The sequence below is a fragment of the Schistocerca gregaria genome, chromosome 5 (genome assembly GCF_023897955.1).
Source record: "Schistocerca gregaria isolate iqSchGreg1 chromosome 5, iqSchGreg1.2, whole genome shotgun sequence".
In the NCBI taxonomy this organism is placed as follows: Eukaryota; Metazoa; Arthropoda; class Insecta; order Orthoptera; family Acrididae; genus Schistocerca; species Schistocerca gregaria.
In genome coordinates, this window is record NC_064924.1 from 273,699,513 (window position 1) to 273,721,873 (window position 22,361).

The 22,361-nt window shown below is 38.6% G+C and overlaps 1 protein-coding gene across 1 annotated transcript in view; it reads left to right on the forward strand.

Moving 5' to 3' along the window:
• Positions 1-2,455: 2,455 nt before the first annotated feature.
• The window catches only part of LOC126271946 (transportin-1), a 128,203-nt gene continuing 108,297 nt past the window's right edge, over positions 2,456-22,361 (forward strand). Inside the window, exons 1-4 of the mRNA XM_049974374.1 lie at positions 2,456-2,630; positions 2,878-3,006; positions 16,328-16,403; positions 18,093-18,349. Of these exons, the coding sequence (XP_049830331.1) occupies positions 2,902-3,006; positions 16,328-16,403; positions 18,093-18,349 (438 nt within the window). The 5' untranslated portion in view covers positions 2,456-2,630; positions 2,878-2,901. The remainder of the gene's footprint in view (positions 2,631-2,877; positions 3,007-16,327; positions 16,404-18,092; positions 18,350-22,361) is intronic.

Here is a 22,361-nt window from a genome sequence, read left to right on the forward strand (position 1 = left end):
ATGTCTAGCAAAAAAAATTGAAATGCCACTTCTCTCACTATCAAACAGAGTAGTTGATGAAGGAATATTCCCCGACTGTCTTAAGCTCACAGTTACATTGCCCGTGTATAAAAAAGGTGAAAGAAACCTCCCAAATAACTACAGACCCATTTCAATAGTACCAATCATATCAAAGTTAGTAGAAAATTGTGTGCATAAGCAGATATACAGGTATTTTGAAACCAACAATATTTTAAATGAACAACAGTTTGGCTTCAGGTCACACCTATCAACTGTAAAAGCAGTAGAAGCTTTGGTAAGCAATGTTTATGAAGGGTATGAAAAAAGGGTATCAATGTCTGGAACACTTATTGACCTAAGTAAAGCTTTTGACTCGGTGTCACGTGACATACTCATCAAAAAATTAAAATACTATGGCATTGAAGATGACACACTCCGACTATTCAGATCTTATGTAAGCAATAGATTACAACTTGTATATGCCATTAGCAGAGGTCAGAAATACTCCCTATAGAAAGAGGAATACCCCAAGGCTCTGTTCTTGGACCTTTTCTGTTCATTGTCTATGTCAATGACTTCTCGAAATACATACCGTGTAAGAACATACTATATGCTGATGATATGACATTAATAAGTACAGGAGAGAACTTACAGAGTGTACTGGACAAAAATAGAGAAATGATGCAAATGGCTAATTACTGGTGTCAGGCTAACCAGCTGTGCATAAATCAAACAAAAACAGAAGAAATAATATTTAATCTCAAAGTGACTAAAAATGAAAACAAAATAGTGAAATTACTTGGGCTTATCATAGACCAAAAGCTCTCATGGGAAGGACACACCAATTATCTATGTAGTAAACTAGCACGAGTACTTTTCTTACTGTATAAATTAAGAAACAGTGTGAGCAAGCAATTGCTACTCCACTCGTACTATGCTTTTTTTCATTCCCAACTGCAATATGGAATAATGCTTTGGGGGTAACTCCCCAGGAGCTGAGTGTATTTTCAGATGGCAGAAGAAAGCATTCAGGTGCATGGAGGGGTTAGCACCCAGAGAGTCCTGCAGAAATTATTTTAAATCTCTTGGCGTAATGACAGTGCCAAGCATGTACATATATAACTGTCTAATATCTGACAGAGAAAATCTGAAAGAATTGAACATGAGGTGTGATGTGCACGCACACAGTACAAGAAACAGTCACCTGCTGGACTTGCCTTCCACAAGACTTGCTGTAGTCCATAATAACGATAAGTATTTATGCATAAAATTTTTCAATAAGTTACCATGCTCAGCCCGTACAGTACCACTAAATAAATATGAGAATACATTGCAAACCTGGCAAAAAACAACGAATTCTATACACCTGAAGAATTCTTAGAAACTAATAATCAAAATATATGTTTTACCTAAGTTGTGAAGAAAGTGTTTTGATATTATATAAGCTAGTTATTTACTGTGATTCTTTTCTTATGTGTGTATTTAATTACTGTATACAACATTGTTTTACATAATGCTGAAGAAAAGGTCTTTAGTTCCTTTTCTCCCCTTTCTGTAACTATTTGAATATCGTGATGAAAGTAAAACCCTCTGTAAACTTTGTCGAAGCCAATTGTATGAAAAATACTGAAAGGCTAATAAAAAATTATTCTATTCTATTCTATATGATCATTCTATTTCATATGCGATCATTTAATTACATATCCCTAGAAAATGTTTTATAAGTTTATGTTTCGCAAAAATTATTTCTGAAGGAAAGTGTGCTTAACATTTGCTGTAGCATGAAGTTTGGGTGTTTATTATACTTTGTCATCAATTACTTAGAATTACAAACTTTGCGATTACTTACAATTATATACTTTGCGCAGTGTGTCATAACAGTTAAAACACGTATTTGGAGAGAAAAAGGTAAAGTGAAACTTAAAATGTGTGTATTCCAATTATTTTTCTATAAGGGTTATTTCACTTAATATAAATTATTTACTTAATGCATCGTCAAGACTACTGTTGTGTATCCCATATATTCCATGACACATTGACAGGTTTGGAGAAACATATTAAGTGTCCAGCGTAAACAAACACAAACCAGCAACAGATGTATATAGTTACAAAATACGCAAACTGTCACGGCATTATGACAATGCGAAGGTATCACTTGCTATTTAAAAATCAAGTACGACGTGATACCTTCCGGAAATCACTATTACGATTTTATCAACACGATTTTGTCTCCAACGGCCTTCCCATTCTACAGATAAATAACCCACTGTATGCAAATTATTTCGAAATATTAAACCGTGGGCGTTCACCCGTTTTTTCATAACCGAGGACGGACAGTAAGAGTATTTGCTACAAACGCAGTAACACACCCACAATACCTGCACATGAAATAGCCATACATTCTTTCTTATTATCAATCGTCATTAAATTCGGGTTAACGCAAAAGAGTTATAGTGAAGTTCAATTAGGAAACATCGTTGGTCAGCGTAAATGTCGTTCAGTCCGGCCTATCACTCGACAGTTGCTCTGTAGTATTAGTAGTGTGTGAAAGTTATTGCTCTGTAATCGTGCAGATATCTGTTAGTAACTTTTTGATTTACTACCCGACCTTGGCGAGGAAATTTTAAATAGTAAGTTATGTTTTAAAATCGGGAGCGGTATAAACTCTTCGGATTTGGCAACATGGAACTTTTTTGTGCTAGTCAAAATGTTTCACGAATAACTACCATAATTTCTGTATGTCGTAATTTTACGTTATTACTATCTTTTCGCACTTTAAAGAGAAATGAATTTTACTAGCTAAAATGAAAATATTTGTACGTTAGATGAAAAGAACTGTTACTTGCAGTACCTTATTATTCAACTTCCTGTTCTCAGGTGTGAGTCGAGGAGTAAGCAATAATGAAAATGGCGTGGCAGCCGCAAGAAGATGGTTTGCGACAAATATTGCAGCTTTTGAAAGAGTCGCAGTCTCCAGACACGGCTACACAACGTGCCGTGCAACAAGTATCCTTAATATCAATAAATTCATAATTTAATTGTCTTAATTTCATGGAGAACCCGCTTAACGGCCACCATAGAATTATTGACGTAGCTGCCGAAGATACTGTGTTTGTGGTGTGAACTTGTTTTTAACGTGTGAACTAATGATGGAATCTCAAGAATTTAGTCAGTCATTCAATGTAAACATTTTCGCTTACCTTGCTAAAGCTGTAAGCCCTGCTTATATGTAGTGCCCCAGTGTGATGCTGTATGAAATTCACCTGTTGACGTGTTTTCATAGGCATAATTGTACTAGTTCCTTTTTTTAAAATTAACTCATAAACAATAATGTTGACGAATACCTGTCTCGAAAACGATCTATTACGTAGTAGTACGTAATTGCAGCATTGCTATCAGAATGATTTATTTCCGCAGGTTTTAAGAATCGGTAGTGACAAGTAACTGTGTAAGAATGTATTTGCCCAATATTTCGTTTAACTGGTTGCGAAGGTCACTCTGACGTGGGTGCATGTTATGGTGCACATTAGATTTTTCACAAACTAATTGCTTAATGAAACTTTGGAGTTGTTATTATGACCTACCGTTTTTGTTAGTGCTGGTGCTGTCAGGAATATTAAAGAATATGATTGGTAGGCCTTAGGCAGCCTAGATGTTTTTTGAAAACTCTGATGTCGAAATCTGTAGCTTAAACCAAGATATTAGTGAGATATCAGGATGTTATTTGCACAACAAAAGTTTAGCCATTCCTTCATTTATATCACTACGTCTGTTATCAACTGACTGTAGTAAACTAAACTTGAAAATACTTAAATCATTCAGACCATAATGCTTCCGAAGCTCTTGTATTTGGATGATACAGGCAATAAATAGCCTGTTGCTAGGTTGACAATTTTCTTTATGCACTATCACTATAAGATCTTGAAAAAGCAAACAGTGTTGGCTATAATTCAGGATGGTGCTACTATATGTTGCATGACTATGTACAAACATTACCAAAACACGAGGAAATCTACCCTGCTTTGTGAGCTGATAGTGTGTGTCAAATATTTTAAATGAACATTATACCTTTTTACTTGTAATTTTTGATCTGTGAATGCATGCACAAAGATGAAACTGCAAGACCACTAAAAACATTAATTTCATATTTTAGTAATGAGGGAGACATCTGTATTTCTCTATAAAGTAATAACACTTCATTTCGGAAATATGAAATCATTTTTAAATGGGCTATAGATTGTAGCACATTTAAAAAAGCTTTGGTTTTAAGAGCAGTGTATTTGTGGGATATAACTACAGTCTGCTCTTTTTTTTTATTTTTACTTTGAATTTAGTACCCTCAACACCACCTTTGCCATGTGATATAGCGAAAGAATTTGAATCTAGTGATGTACTGTTAAGTTCTTCTGTGATATCTGAAGTGGTTCTTGAGTATTTATCTTTAAATTTGGCAGTGTAAACATCTAAAAATATTGATTGATGAAGTGTGTTTACATGGTTGAGGCTATTTCTCAAAATGATGATACTCTACATGGTGTACTGTGCTTGGGTAAGTTAATCATCGAAGAAAAATATTGGGCATTCGTCTTTGGAAAGTGCTGTGAACAATGTTACTGGCTAGAGTCAATGGAAGGCTGACCCCCCCCCCCCCCCTCTTGACAAATTGTCTCTGGTGACAATGGGCACGTGATGTTCCGCTCAGATGGTACTGTGGAATGAGTTCCAGCTATGATAATTTAAAGTGAGGAGGGGAGAAGGAGGAGAACAACTGCTAAATGCTGGATGATAGATTGCAGCTCCAAAATGTTTGGACTGTTAATTTAACATAGTGCTGAAATTATACATTGGCAATTGCATCATCTGAAGTCACATGTATATTCTGTGTCGTCTGTGTGTCAATCACAAAAGTAATGTACATGTTCCCTGTGCAGCATTGTTTCATGACAGTGGGGATTCAGTGTAAATGTTCAGGTATCTGTGGCACACATGCACTTTGCCATTTACAGGTTTCCCATCTATCAAGGAAGATGATAACTCCTATGCTCATGCATAAAACACAGGCAGTCAACTGTTGAAAAGTGAAGATATTCAGGGACTGGAGATAACAAGTACAAAAGCATAATCTCTTCTGTCTATTTACTATTGTGGCATGTAAAGCATATTTGCCTTTTCCAATGCCCTGTCTGTTTCATTTGCCTGCTGTAGCACCACCACAGCTAGAATAAGAAATTTGCTTGTTTACTTATCATCCCTATATATACCTATGTACATCTTTCACTTGTTTGTACATTGATGTTACTGAAGTCCTATTTTCACTCATGCATTTCTTTTCGCTTTCGACACGATCTCTCTCTAATCGTATATTGCTAACACATTCTGCCCACCCCACCCTGCCCCCTTTTTAAATTTCCTCTCAACTGGTACACCACAATCCTGGAAGAGAGAGAGAGAGAGAGAGATGGCCCCCCAGCTTATATTTTAATTTTTTTATCATCTTGTGCATCCCTTTCTTCAAATTGAGAAATAAGATTTTACATTTCCACCGGTGGTGATTATTATTACTTTTCGGGACATTTAATTATCACTGAAGCAAATGAGAAAAGAGCAAGATCTATTTCTTTCTACACTAGCTAGTGTGTACTCTCACTACTGGGTCAAATCCAATTTTTGTCTGGAAATTAGATTGATAGTGCAGTGTTTCTGGATACACATATGGTTATACCAAATTAAAAAGGCATAATAAATATGGGGGGAAAGTATCAAAACTACATTAAGAATAGAAGAAGAGAGAGTAGAAAACTGAAGAAAGGTGTCGTCATTATAGAATAAATAGTACTCAAAGTGGCACATCAAATGTGTGTTGTATGTGGCCATGAGCTCAACTGCAGTCTGCCATCAGTAATGGGTGATGAATTGTTGACAATGCCAGCCACTCGTGCTGGTGAAATGCTAGAACAAGCTTCATTCAATTGACCATTGACCAGCCAAACAAGCCAGAAGTGTTTAAAGTCTAGTGGTGGCCTGGATCCACACATTGGCCCTTGCATATAGATTCCCAAAATTGTACTATTGCGATTAGAGGAAGTAGAAGAAAAAAAAATTGACGGTGAGTTGACATGGGTCATTGAAGACACTTTTAGGTTCCAGCAGCTGACTGAAAACTACAGTGCAAATAACTTGCCAATTAAATTTTGAGCAGTAGCAAATAGTGAGAAGAGATTACATTCAGAACCACAACCTTTCTGGGCCAGAGACGATAGCACTGCTATTGGTACCTGTGCTCTGTGCACATCCCAGAAAACAAAAATTAATATTAGTACAGGCAAACTGCTGTTAAATCTAAGAATCCTGGAAAAAAGGTATACTTCACTAGTGAGTCACTTTACTTTTGGCATGGGTCAATGGCAGGGTATGAGTAGATAGAAAACCACAAGGAAATAAATCTCGATAATTAATACCTTGGTGGTAACTTGTTTGGAAAAATCAAGGGAAATCTCAGTAAAGTTGAATTTAGTCTCAGGGAGCTGTGAAAGGCTCAGGAAACTGAGACATTCTTGGAGGAGTTGAACTGTGTGTGTTCACAGCAAGAAATATATCATTTTGTACAAACAGCTCTGTGGTACTGCTTCAGGAACAGCTGCTTTTGTGAGTTGGGTATTGAAACGTGACATCCATTGAATTGTTGATATGTTTTTCAGTTGATCACGTCTCTCTCTGGGATGCTATCCTACGTCAGGAATCTTCATTCTTGTCTTGGGATTTTTGGCTCTCGGGTCGCTTTGCATGATTGTGTGGCGTAGACTAATGTGCACATATTTAAAGTTGTCATGCAGCTGGCTGTTTTGCTGTGATAATTTTCTGACGTTCTCAGTGTGTCATGCTTCCATCGAACAGTGGCGAGAGTGTGAGGTTATGAGAAGTTGTCATACAATGGCACGGCAACACGGAAAGGTGGCATTTCAGTTCAGATTTGTCTGCTGAAACTGTGTTAACAAAGTATCATGATTAAGTGTTATTGATAATGAATCAACCAATAAATCATTGTCTTTGTACATATTTAGTTTTTAATTGTAACTGAACAGAGTAATCAGTAAATAATAAATAAGTAAATGACAGCTCAGAATATTCACCCTCCATTTTGGTCCAGAGAAATTTAACAGTCTTTAAATTTCAGGAAAATTGTTTAATGAAACAGTTGCCACCTGTGACAGGGATGATTAAGGGGAGTCGCACTGCCCTATCTCGACAATGTTAAATTGGCTGTATAAATTACCCGTTTTCTCAGAAACTGTTGAGTATATAAATGTGGTGTTTTTATCACATGTTCTCCCATGTTTTGTGAGTGTATTGCTCTACAATCACTTTAAAATAACAACTAGAAAAAGTTATTATTTTTTCCCTAAACATATAATTTTTTGTGTAAATTTTCACAATTTTAATTTCTTGAATTGTAACATTGCAGTAAATACTACTAAAGTAGAGCTACATCATCATTGTAGTATCTGTCATGTGGTAAATAATTCATTGATGTAGATTCAGAAGTTTCCAAGAAAAGGGGGTTTTTATACTGAAAAATGTCATTTTGAGAAAATTGTGTTTAAAGGAAAAATTAAAATCTACAGCCAACTGATACATAAAAAATACTTTAAAATCCTCCTGGGTAGTAGTGATCATCTCATTCATTGTCTTCCTCACCCAGTGCTGCCCTCCTTCTCTAGGATCTGTCTTCTTTTGACATTGTTCATTTCAATCTCTGCCATTATGATTCGCAGTTGGTCCAAGTCCATCACACTTTTAGTGGTGTTGTAACCTTTATGAATTTCAAAACCTGTAGTCTTCCAGAATAGCCACCATTAAAAGTAAGAACAGCATCCAAAACACGAAGTTCAAAGACAGACCTTCCAACAAACACATTTTTTGGTATCGTTGACCATACAACATTGTCAATGATTCATTTGCATTTTGCCCTTGAGAAATTTCTTAAACAGCTCTGGTTGGGCAAGATCCTAAACACAGGTTTCATGGCAAGCATAACAGTATTTGGTATAGTAATCTTGTGTGAGACAGTGTCTACTTTACCCTCCTTTTTTTGCCTTCAAGTATTTATACCATTCAGTGGAACACAGGTTGTGTATTGGTTCAGCATATGTAGACAGCTTGTGAAAATAAATTGCCCAAACAGATCTCTTCATACCATCTAAATTATCTCTGTTACTTCTAATAGCCATACCATAATATTATGTAATCTGATCAGTTTATCAGTCAGATAACTTGGTACTTCCCAACTGCTGTTTGAGTCTATGTAGTCTTGTGCCCATCCTCTTTTGCATATGATTAATGCACTCTAGTTTTGTAATTGACAAATCACCATAGGGTTTACTCTCCACCACTGCTTTATATGATCGTGGGTCTCCATCCCCAAGAAACCTCATGTAGCGAACAGTACGGTCATGCTGGGAACACTGGAACATTTTCACTGCAGAAACAACCTCCATCCCTCCACTAGTTCCTTCATAGTTTCTCTGACAATTCATTTCATGCTTAGTTTGCTTGCCTGCAACCCTGACAGTACATGGTCAACACATCAACATCCAACACTTTCCCATTGACGATGCTGATAATAGATGCACATGAATTCTTTGACTGGAAACCTCTTTTTTGCCAGGATCCGTTGAATAATATTGCTATGTTAGAACTACCATTTCCTGCTACATCCTGCTCTGCTGCTGTAGTCATTGACTCCATAGCACATGCCTTGACACTACTTTTTGCTATGGAGTTGTATTTGATAGATTTTGTTTGGGGACTAGGGAGGTTCAGCAAGCCACAAAGAACCTTACCAGCGTAATGGCCTTTTCCTATGCATCTAAGTCCATAGAAGTATCTTAGTGTCAAAAAGTCCATTCTTTACACTTACTTCTGAAGTCTTGAAAGTCTTTTCGCTTTTAAAGTTCAAACACATTATTTGTAAAGTGCACACCAGACAATTGTATTGAGATAGCTTTTCAGAAATTTCAGTTTCCCCTTCACATACACAACACACTGTTTCACACAAAGCTGAAATAATTATGTGGAGATTAATAATGATATGGCAGTTTGTTTCACTGTCTTGAAGCTGCAGTGTATTTTACTTCATTACCCAGCAGGTTTTTCTTGGAAGCACTCGAAAGAGTAGGACTGTCACTATTTACAACCAAATTGTCACGCCCTTCGGCATTAACCACTGTTTTTACTGCTGCTATATTTGTTCTGTAGTATCTGTTTCCTTTGTTTCGTATTTTTTAAACACTCCTTTTGGTTTAGTCATGATAAAAACTAACACAGAAACTAAAACGCGGCTAGTGGATAACTGTTGTTGTCAACCACAAACAAATGTACAGTTCAAAGAGTTTACTGCGAAGTACCGCCAGTGTAGACAACTTATGAAACACAGTTCTCTACAAAACAAAAGGAAACCTCAGCCTTCTAGACTATATAGTTCCAGAGAGAAATGCCAATATGCGAAATGAGGAAAAACAAAATTCTCGGAAATGTCATTGCATGATTATTTTCAAATATTTATTTAAAATAGTAAATAATCGAATATTTCAATAAAACCAACACCAAATTAAGAATAAACATCCATATTTTCATAATGTGCATAAAAGTAAAAATGCCAAATTTTGTCATTTTGGGCGGTACTAGTCCCCTTAAGGCAGATGGTGCAGTTTTTTCATTTAGAGGATGTTGGCATGTGATTAAATGTGGCCACTAAAATGTTCATCGTTTTCTTAAATTGCAAAAGGCAGAGGGAGTCTACTGTAAAGTCTGTATATCATTGTTTGCTTATAGCTGTATACAGGCAGCCAGTATTTTCTGTGTGGGAATGAAAACACACTTCCATTTTTGACACAATTATATGAGAAACACTCTAGACACGAAGGTGCTTATGTGACCACTTGGAATGCCATCAAGTGAGATGTAGCTTCCCCTAGTAGTGGGCAGCGCTTTTAAGGTTGTAGTTCAGGGTAGCTATCAACTGCTGTAGTTGTTTCATGGGGGCAGTACTATATACTATGTAGGGTAAGCAGTTGAAAAGAATGGCTTGGGGGAGGGGGGGGGGGGGGGGAGACAGACCTATCCCTTGCTCCATACCACTGCATGGTTGACAGTAATCAGTGGAGTTGGATGTCCAAAAAATATTGCCCTAATAGTCAGTCTTGTTCGACATGTTTGAGTGTTCATAGTGGATTACTAGATACTTAAAAATTGGTGCATTGATTGACATATGAATATGTTATTGTACATGGAAGTGCTAAATTACGTTTTATGTCACCTTACATATATCTGTTAATTGAAAATTGTCAATGGAAGATTTCAATAGAGTCTCTTACAAGTGGGTGCATTCTCTGCTTGTACATTTGCAGTGAATTTTACTTATGATAAATTTTCTTGGTCATTCTTTATTTGCAGCCTCAGTGCCGAAGTTTAAAATGTGCATGCGGATATCAGATTCTTATTACAAGCAAGAAACATCTGAACAATCCCCTCTGTTATGAAGTTTTAACCAAGTATGACTAAGTGTGTTGTGATGGAAGAAACTAATTTCAGTATTTGCATGCATAGTACTAGAATTAATGAAAAATTTATCCAGCAGCCACTGATACTGCGGCTACACAAACAAAGAATTTGACTGTTATTATTATGGAAGCATCAGTGCGCTGCAAAGGTGCGATAGTGTACTATATTTCATCACTTGCATGTAAACAGGCCACACAATATTGACACGGCAGTGTTAATGTTGATGATCGTATAATGACCTTGCGGATGTGGAACAATTATGCCACCAATATTAGAACTCACAGCATTTCTTGTTTACAGTGAATTCTAATGTGTGCATTTCATTGGGTGTCACACTATTAATGGGATTGGAGTTTGGGAGGTGAACTAGAATGGGGGGAGGGGGGTAGCTAGAGGCAGGAAGAGTGGTTGGGGTAGGTAACTACTGGCTTAGAGGGAGATAGGTGTGCTGGCAAGGAATCTGGAAGGGAGGGATAGTAGGTGCATGGGCTAGGCATGTGCTACATGGATGCCGGAGCTGGTGAGGTGCGGCACGTGATGAAAATTGCATTGATCTATTGGGAATGACAGGGAAAAGGAAGGAGAGACTATGGGGTCAAAGTTGTGAGGACTGTGGGCTAGTGGAGATTGAGGCCAGGAGGATTGTGGGAGTGAAGAATAACTTCCGTCTGTGTAATTCAGAAAAGCTGGTGCTGGAGGGAAGGATCCATTGGATTTGAATATGAATATGTAGCGCTCAACAGTGTATTGTGCCGCTGCATGGTTAGCTTTGTTCTTGGCCACAGTTACTGACAATTCATTCTAGTGGATAGCAGGTTTGTCATACCATCATAAAAAAAACTGTGCTCTGATTGCAGCAGAGTTGCTATATGACATGGCTACTTGCACTAATGGCTGTGCCTCTGATGGAATAGGATAAGCATCTGGCAGGACTGGGTGAGTCGGACAGGCCTTGCATCTGTTCTTCCACAGCGATAGTGCTCCTGTGGTTGTGTAATGGAAATGGCATAAGGATACCATTGGTTTGTTCTTGGCTACAGTTTGGCCCAACCTACACAACATTCTGGTCCATCTCTATGCCACTCCCGTTCCTGTGGGTGAAAATGACAAAACTATGCTGCTGGTTTGCATAAAAAATAAGCAGGCACTGAGACTGCTCACATAGCAAATGGCATGCGATACAACCTGTTTCTATTTTGGTCTTATTACTTTACTATAGTTCTTTTCACTTTACTGTTAAGAGATTTATTGATTTTGCTACCAAGATAACTTTAAGTTTAAGCTTTCAACCATTCAACAACCTGTCTGTACATAAAATAGCGTCATGTCCAGCATCTCTTCTGAAACCACTGAATCTATTTCCACCTAAATGTGGTATGCTAACTAAATGAGAATCAGCACTGTCCAGTCCAGTCAGAACCTCCATGCTACCATAGGGGTGGAGATGGGGCAAAAAAGATTTTTTCTACTAGTGATTGATAGTCTGCCTTGCATAATGGACTTTGTTGTGCAGGTAGTATTGGCATGCCTTGCAGGTGCAGGCACGGATAAGCAGAGGGGGAAGATGGATAGAGGGGGGAAGGATGAAGTCATTTATTGATAATCTCTTGCCCAATGCAAAATTCCAAGTGACTGTAAAAAAGTGTGGATGACTCCTGTTTGTAACAAGGGTAAAAGAATCCACCTGCAAAATTACAAACCAATATCCTTAATATTGGTTTGCTGCAGAATTCTTGAATGTATTCTAATTGTGAATACAATGAATTTACTTAGGGTGAAAAGCTTCTGTGCATGAATAAACACGGTTTTGGACAGCATTGGTTGTGTGAAACTCACCTTACCCTTTTCTTACGTGATGTACTGTGATCTATGGATAGAGGGCAACAGGCAGATTCCATATTTCTGGACTTCCGAAAAGCATTTGACACAACGCTCCACTTCAGACTTTTAGCAAAAGTATGAGCTTACAGAATAAGTTCCCAGATACATGGTTGACTTGAAGACTTCTTAAGTAATAGAATGTAGTATGTTGTCCTTGACGGTGAGTGTTCATCAGAGATGATGCTATGGGCAGGAGTGCCTCAGGAAAGTGTGATAGGACCACTATTGTTTCCTATTTATGTGATCTGGCAGACAGGATGGATTGCAATCAGCAGTCGTTTGCTGATGATACTGTGTTGTTCAGGGAGGTGTTGAAGTTGTGTGACTGTAGGATGATGAAAGATGACTCAGACAAAATTTCTAGTTTGTGTGATGATTAGTAGACAGTTCTAAGTGGAGAAAAATGTAAGTTAATGCTGATTAGGAAAAACAAACCTGTAATATTCAGATACAGCATTAGTAGTGCCCTGTTTGACACAGTCACTCCATTTGAATATCCACTATGATCAAAAGTATCCGAATATCCCCCAAAATGTACATTTTTCTTATTAGGTGCATTGTGGTGCCAGATACTCCATATCAGCGACCTCAGTAATCATTAGATATTGTGAGAGAACAGAATGGGGCACTCCGCGGAACTCGTGGACTTAAAATGTTGTCAGGTGATTGGGTCTCACTTATGTCATACGTCTGTACGAGAGATTTCCACACTTCTAAACATCCCTAGGTCCACAGTTTCCGACACAATAATGAAGTTGAAACGTGAAGGGATATGTACAACACAAAAGCATGAAGGCCAACCTCGAAGAGGGTCATAATGTGTAATAGGCAGACATCTGTCCAAAGCATCACACAGGAATTCCAAACTGCAACAGGATCCACTGCAAGTACTATGGCAGTTAGGCGGGAGGTGAGAAAATTTGTTTTATTGTCGAGCAGCTGCTCATAAGCCACATATCATGCCAGTAAATGCTGAACAATGCCTCTATGGAACAGTGGAAAAACATTGAGTGGAGTGACGAATCACGGTACACAGTGAGGCAATACGATGGCAGGGTGTGCGTATGGCAAATGGGCGGTGAAGGTCATCTGTCAATGCATGTAGTGCCAACAGTAAAATTCAGAGCAGTGATGTTATAGTGTGGTCGTGTTTTTCATGAAGGTGGCTTGCAGCCCTTGTTGTTCTGCATGGCACTATCACAGCACAGGCCTACAGTGATGTATTAAGCACCTTCTTGCTTCTCACTGTTGAAGAGCAATTTGGTGGTGGCGATTGTATATTTCAACACTATCCAGCACCTGTTCATAATGCATGGTCTGTAGTGGAGTGGTTACACAACAATAACAACCTTGCAATGGACTAGCCTGCACAGAGTCCTGACCTGAATCCAATAGAACACCTTTGGGATGTTTTGGAACGGCATCTTCTGCCAGGCCTCATCGACTGACATTGATACCTCTCCTCAGTATAGCACTCTGTGAAGAATGGGCTACCATGCCTCAAGAAACCTTCCAGCACCTTACTGAATGTATGCCTGTGAGAGTGGAAGCTATCATCAAGGCTAAGGGTGGGCCAACACCATATTGAATTTCAGCATTACCGATGGTGGGTGCCACAAACTTGTAAGTCATTTTCAGCCAGGTCTCCGTAACAGGAAATGAGCCTGTGAGGACTGTGGTAGGGAAGGCGAATGGTCAACTTTGGTGTATTGGGAGCCTTTGGGGAAAGTGGTGTTCATATATAAGGAGACCAAATATACAGGGTGTTTCAAAAATGACTGGTATATTTGAAACGGCAATAAAAACTAAACGAGCAGCGATAAAGATACACCGTTTGTTGCAATATGCTTGGGACAACAGTACATTTTCAGGCAGACAAACTTTCGAAATTACAGTAGTTACAATTGTCAACAACAGATGGCGCTGCGGTCTGGGAAACTCTATAGTACAATATTTTCCACATATCCACCATACGTAGCAATAATATGGCGTAGTCTCTGAATGAAATTACCTGAAACCTTTGGCAACGTGTCTGGCGGAATGGCTTCACATGCAGATGAGATGTACTGCTTCAGCTGTTCAATTGTTTCTAGATTCTGGCGGTACACCTGATCTTTCAAGTGTCCCCACAGAAAGAAGTCGCAGGGGTTCATGTCTGGCAAATAGGGAGGCCAATCCGCGCCGCCTCCTGTATGTTTCGGATAGCCCAAAGCAATCACACGATCATCGAAATATTCATTCAGGAAATTAAAGACGTCGGCCGTATGATGTGGCCGGGCACCATCTAGCATAAACCACGAGGTGTTCGCAGTGTCGTCTAAGGCAGTTTGTACCGCCACAAATTCACGAAGAATGTCCAGATAGCGTGATACAGTAATTGTTTCGGATCTGAAAAATGGGCCAATGATTCCTTTGAAAGAAATGGCGGCCCAGACCAGTACTTTTTGAGGATGCAGGAACGATGGGACTGCAAAATGGGGCTTTTTGGTTCCCCATATGCGCCAGTTCTGTTTATTGACGAAGCCGTCCAGGTAAAAATAAGCTTCGTCAGTAAACCAAATGCTGCCCACATGCATATCGCCATCATCAATCCTGTGCACTATATCGTTAGCGAATGTCTCTCGTGTAGCAATGGTAGTGGCGCTGAGGGGTTGCCGCGTTTGAATTTTGTATGGATAGAGGTGTAAACTCTAGAGCATGAGACGATACGTGGACGTTGGCGTCATTTGGACCGCAGCTGCAACACGGCGAACGGAAACCCGAGGCCACTGTTGGATCACCTGCTGCATTAGCTGCGTGTTGCCCTCTGTGGTTGCCGTACGCGGTCGCCCTACCTTTCCAGCACGTTCATCCGTCACGTTCCCAGTCCGTTGAAATTTTCAAACAGATCCTTTATTGTATCCTTTGGTTACATTAAACCTCCGCTGAAAACTTCGTCTTGTTGCAACAACACTGTGTTCTAGGCGGTGGAATTCCAACACCAGAAAAATCCTCTGTTCTAAGGAATAAACCATGTTGTCAACAGCACACTTGCACGTTGTGAACAGCACACGCTTACAGCAGAAAGACGACGTACAGAATGTCGCACCCACAGCTGCGTTGTCTTCTATATCTTTCACATCACTTGCAGCGCCATCTGTTGTTGAAAATTGTAACTATTGTAATTTCGAAAGTTTGTCTGCCTGAAAATGTACTGTTGTCCCAAGCATATTGCAAAAAACAGTGTATTTCTATCGCTGCTCGTTTAGTTTTTATTGCCGTTTCAAATATACCGGTCATTTTTGAAACACCCTGTAGGATGCTAGTGTGCTTGGGATCCACACCAGGTCAGAGTGAAGGAAGACATTGAAGCTTGCAGAGGCTTGTTGCTGGTAGGTTCGAGCAACATGCAAGTATTATGGAGATGCTCCGATTACTCGGATGGGAGTCCCTGAAGGAGAAGCGACATTCTTTTTGAAGTACACTATTGAGAACATTTATAGAACTGGGATTTGAAGCTAACTTTGGAGGTGACTTTTTTTTTTTTTTTTTTTTTTTTTGAGGGACACTACTGAGAAAATTTAGAGAACTGGCATTTGAAGCTGACTGCAGAACGGTTCAGCTGTCACCAACATACATTTCTTGTAAGGACACGAAGATAAGAGAAATTAGGGCTCATGTGGAGGCATATAGACAGTCTTTTTTCCTCACTCTATTTTTGAGTTAAACAGTAAATGAAACGACTAGTTGTGGTAGAGGGTATCCTTCCACCGCATAGCGTACTGTGGCTTGTGGAGTATGTATGTAGGTGTAGAGGTATGCTACTTGGTGTACTGTAGAATATACATTCAGTGTTGTGTGTTATTACTAGCAAACAAAGAAATATTTGTCCTTAATTTATATACAGAAATTGGAGGAATTAAACAAATTTCCCGACTTCAACAACTACTTGATTTTTGTTCTCACAAAACTCACATCAGAAGGTAAAGCAGAGTATTTACATAGGCTATGTATTGACCCTGTATAGTGAGCTTTTTAAAAATGTGAGACATTTGCAAGATGCTTGTTAGAGATAAAATTTGCTAATTTCTACAGGGTGGTCAGCAACGATCTGTAAAGCTTGTAAGGGTGTTGCAGAATAGGTTATGCTGAGAAGTGATTGTAAATAAAGAAATGTGATGCATTGCGCTATTTCAGAATTAATTATTAATCAAGCTGTTGAGCATGCAAATTAAAGTAGACTGATAGATAGAATTAGTGTCAGTAGTTATCATAGTGTAGATGGTAATGCAAAAGACTGCTCAGCCTTTCTTGGATTTGACCCTTACTACCATCTCGTGTTCAATTTTTGTATCACTCTTTTGTTAGGTTTTAGGGAACCAAATGAAGAAAATGTTTGGTGACACTGTCTCTGACAGGTTGCTTGAATTTGTGCACACAACAGCCTGTTTGGCTAACTTAAAAGCTAATTAACTTCTAAATGATGCAATGTATCAAACTTTTTTCTTAACAATTATTTCTCAGCACAATCTACTCTATAACACTCTTCCAAGCTTTTTAACCTGTATCCGAGCATCCTGTACACGTAAACAAGGCTCAATGTGGCTGATGTGTTGCATGGTCAATAGGTACATGAGAAAGTTTGTAATTGTTGTGAAGCTGTTGGACAAGTTATTATGTAACACGTACCACTCTCGAAAAAAGAAAATTTTGTCAAAATCACCTTCTGTGTGCCAGGTTGAGAAATTTTCTCATTGCCTTTGTAAGTTAAATGTATGGATAATAATTAAAAAAATTGTCATTCCAAATGAGGCTGTAACTTGTAAAGAGTAACTGGAAACATATTTTGCCCTGTTTTCAAGTTTTCTAACAGGACTCTGTTTACAAAAATAAATTTGTGTATATTAAAATGGAAGTCCACAGAACTCTAGCATAAATGTTTCTGAAGAAAATAGTTTTGCCAATTTTGTCAATATATTTGATCTTTTGGCAAAAGAGAGGGAAGAAATTTTCTTAAATTTTCTTAGAAAGTCCTGTTAAAGAAATAAATGCCTTATAGGAAGAGAAAGGAAAGACTTAGAGGAAATTATGTTATTCAGTCCTTAAAGAGGGAAGTCAGGAAAATCACAGGAAAGTGTGGCACAGTACAACATAAGAGAACTACTAATGGCAGTAGCAAATGAGATTGATAACTTGGAAGATAGAAGTGGTAAAGGCAACTGTTGTCGCCACAGTTAATTGAAGTAGAGGTTTGAATGAAGTCGTGAAGCAAAACTGTTTGAAGATTTAAATAGGCAAGAACTGTACAGTGGAAGAGAAATAGTCTAGAAGACAGGAAAAATCAGAATAACAATAAAAGTAAACATTAATGTGACCACTCAAATATCAAGGGAGTTGGCACTGTGACAAGTAGTATTTGGAGGAGGGAGGGACACACAGACACAGACAGACAGACGGACAGAGAGAGAGAGAGAGAGAGAGAGAGAGAGAGAAAGAGAGAGAGAGAGAGAGAGAGAGAGAGAGAGAGAGATATTGTGATTCGTGATTACACTGGCAGTGTTTATTTAATAACAACTCTGAACTCGTGTTGGATATGGCTGTAAAGTTGGATGTGTTTAGATTTTATAATATTAATGCATATGTTGCATACAATTCCTGTTTCATGTTTGCAGATGAGCCAACCAGATCACTCAGTGGGCTGATATTGAAAAATAATGTGAAAGCCCATTATCATAAATTCTTGCCAGAAGTGACAGAGTTTATAAAACAGGAATGCCTGTCAGCAGTGGGCGATCCAAGCCCTCTAATTCGAGCAACTGTTGGCATCCTTATCACTACTATTGCCTCTAAAGGGGAGCTTACAGCTTGGCCTGATCTGTTGCCTGCTTTGTGCCAGATGCTGGATTCATCAGATTATAATGTCTGTGAGGTAAGATATGCAGTTACTGTACTGTTGGATGTAGGAGAGTGCTGTATATTTATTCATCCATCCCGAACAATTTACTTCACAGGTTTGGTACATTTGTGCAGTGGCCATACCCTGTTTCAGCCTTAAATTTAATTTTAATCAGTTGTGAGATACTGTGTCTCTTGGTTGTCATTTGGAACCATCTTCCCTTGAATTAAGCATTGCGTAACTGATATGTGTAAACTTTGCATTTCAGAAATAGTATAAATAAGTAAAATAGTGGCAGTGGCATTAAGTTTATTTGTGCTAATTTCATATCGTCTGTGGCTGCAAGCACTTTTAGAATCAGTTTTAGGAGACCGTAGCTTATCACCCTTCTCTATATCTTTTTTAAAATCAGGAGTAAGTTTGCTCATTGTGATTCTCATGACAACCTGCAAGTTAATGTCTGTTAAAGAACATCTGTATTTATCCTTCTTGGCCCTAAAGCAAGAAAAACATTGCTCACAAATGTGTGTAAACCCAAATGTAGAGAACATAATTTATACATGGAAATTTTTCAACGGGCAAAGATTTGTAAAAATCAACGAAAATTACAGTATTGTGATCTGACAGTATGTCAAGACAGTTCAAGCTGCTGCTCCTCAGCTGCTGTTTCAGTTTCGGCAGTGATGGGATAAGAGAGGAGATTTGATTGAGGTTTGATTTTTGTAAACTCTTGAAATCTTCTTATGACTTCATCCTTCAAACTATGCAGATGATTCCTGATCTTAGCAGAAACACTTTGTCTTCTTAATAAGGAAATGACAAAAAGTACTTTCACCTGCTTCCCTTGCAGTTAGACATAATTTTGCTTTCAATTACTTTGCATGATTCGACGTTTCATGTACAAATATCTACTTTCCCTGCAGTGTTGTATTCAGTTTCTCAGATGTCAGTTGCAAACATCATCTCTTGTCTCCACTCCTCACATGTTGTTTTTGTAACAGAATCATGATGGATCTTTGTTATTTACAGAAATAAAAGGACTTGATTCTGCAGTGCCCATACTCTTAAAAAGAGGTGTTAAAAACACTTTGCCGTGCTCAACCGCCTCACATTGTTGTGATAAATTAAGTCCTTTATATTCTGCCTCAACGTCCTCAGTAATAAATTTGAACCGACAGTGCTGGGGTGCCCTCACTCTGTGTTCATCACATCAAGAACAGGATCCACCAGTTGCTTCAAGTCTAGTGAAGCTATACAAATGCACTCCTGATGCAAAATGCAGTGAAAAGAGAAGCTATCAATGTCTGTGTCTTGTGCATGTAACTTGTTTTTCAAAAGCTCAACAATACCAGCATTTTCCCCACTAAAAGCTCTGGCCTCATCTGTTATAATGCTTTTCATTTTCTTCCAAGACAAACTACTTTCCTCCACAATTTACAGCACACTCAAGCAAGTCCTGACCAGTGGTTCTGTCATTCAATGTTTGCAGGTGAAGTATTTCCACTGTGATGATGAAATTTTCACTAATTACGCGGATAAAGATAAGTGACTGTGCACTGTCTTCATCTGTACTGTCATTCTCTACCAAAGAAAACCATGCACAATCTATGCTCACAGTCTTAAGCTGTTCTGCGAGCTCGTCACTAATTGAGTCAATGCGGCATACTAAAATCCTTATTTACAATGAAATGCTTTCAAATTTGCTTCTAACACCAGGCCACAATAAGATTTTTAGCAAAAGCTAAATGTTAGTCTTCCCGTTATGCCTGCCTGCAGCTCAACATGTCATCTTTATGGCGATAGCAGTTTATTCTTTTCCTTATATTGTTGATATTCCAACGTGGAGTTTCCATTGCGCAAACTTTCAGAAATGATGAAGAAAGATAAATGGTTAAAGTCTGCAGTAAGAGACACTGGTCTGGAAACAGAGTTGACTGTCATTCAGATTACTCTGTCAGTGTACGTCTTCTACAGCAAGCTCTTTGCTTTCCATATCTGGGAGGAGTTAATATGGACCAAAATAAGAAGAAAAATATCCAGGACACATGGGTTCTAAAATGCGTACCTTAAGAGCTGTGAGCATTTGTTCATCTTTCTACTGTGAAACGCTTCTCTTCCACTGAACAGGTGCTCACAGCTCTTAAGGTATGCGTTTTAGAGCCCGTCTTTACTGGGCATATTTTTCTTGTTTGGTCCAAACTATTTCCCTCCAAAATATAGAAGACAAAGAGTTTGCAGTAGAGGACTACTGTCCAACACACCAGAACAATTTTCACTCGTAACTTTAGAACCAGTCTTTTCCGAACCCTTCTCCATCATCCCAGAGTTCATAACATCATCACAAAACCACCCTATATAGTAGTGCACTGTAAAGAAAATGTCACGGAAGTTGTGGACCAAGAAGAAGATATTTGGTTGTTGTTTTATAATCCAAAGTGGGTATTGGCTCTAAAAGTGGTTTGCATGAAAATTATTGAGCATATCTGTTCAGAAGCGATCTTCATTCCTCTTACTCGTACGGATTCACGGTGTCAGTTTCCTACAGCACTACTTCAGACATTAGTCGAGTCTGTGCCATGTCGTGTTGCGGCACTTCTGCATGCTTGTGAGGGGGCCCTACAAAATATTAGGCAGGATACCAGTTTCTTAGGCTCGTCAGTGTTGTTTCTGCTTGCAGTTCAGGATAGGGTAATGACTGTTTTACCTCCAAAGTCTTTCACTGTTGCTATAAGAAACAAAACCTAACGTAGTTTACTATACACATGGCATAATTAGAATCTTTCCTTTTAGACAATCAAAAACTATTACTTCGAGCGAAGTGACAATGCCAAAAACAGTCTTTTAGAAGCCATCCTTTTTGCTAATTGTAATATTAAATGCATGAACATAAACTTTGCTCCGTAAAATCGCTGCATACATACGGCTCAGGCCAGAACTCTGTAATCTATCAAAGTTATACACACTTTGAAGAGTGCAGGAACCACCTGGGTCAGCTAACCATAATGGACACGTAAAGTGTATGAGTTTCTTGGGAATTAATACTTTCATAGGGAAACTGCACGTTCATAAAATCAGATAAACTGCAGAATAGCATATATTCTCCATTCATATTAGTTAGTGTTTTTTTGCGAAGTTATTTTGAACAGAGGTTCTTCTCAGACTTGGATACCATGGAATGAATCGGTTAAACATCTGAAGTATTGGTAGTTATGATTCAGCAGTGTTTGATTTGGACATATTTTTAATTTGGAAAGACAATGAGTGTAGTTCATACTTCAGGTGATACTGGTAAACACACACTGAGCTCTGGTATTTAAGGCCTCGCTGGTACATGTGTAGTGGATTCATTTGGCATTGTGCATGCGCTACTTGAGCGCATTTGATTCTGCAGTGCAGCTTGTGGTGAAAACTCAACGCATCAATATCAAATCGATTGTCTTCCTGCGGTTCCACCACAGAACTACGCTGTCTACAGGGGACACAAAAGTTTTTCAACGATAGGACTCCATGCTGAATTCAACTGAAAAGCATAATCTCGATTAAGAAGAGACTCGCAGTCAGACAGTCATATTTTCACAGACTCGTAAATAATAAAACTCCAAAAGTTAGACGTAAGGGCCACAATTTTTGTCTCACTGTAACTCGTGACATGACCAGTGCAAATAGTGTTCGGCGAAGGCAGACTTAAAAGGTTGAAGGAGGTGAGTATGCCACTGATGATCTACGGTGCGATCCTGCACAGTACGCCCTATATCAGATTTGCTGTATTCACATGGAATCCTGTAAACACCTGCCTTGCGCAGCTCTAGGCCATCTTTGACAGATCCAAACAGCGATAAAATTTTTGCTGGTGGGCAAAAGATTGCTCCCAGTTTATATTTTTTTAGTATACTGCCAATTTGCACTGAAATATTACCAACATATGGTAAATAGGCAGTCTTTTTAAAGGCCGATTCCTCTTCTTTGTTCCATCGTTTACAGCTCTGCATTGCTCTCTCCACTTGCTGGGACGAATACCCATTCTTCAGAAATACTGTCTGCAAGT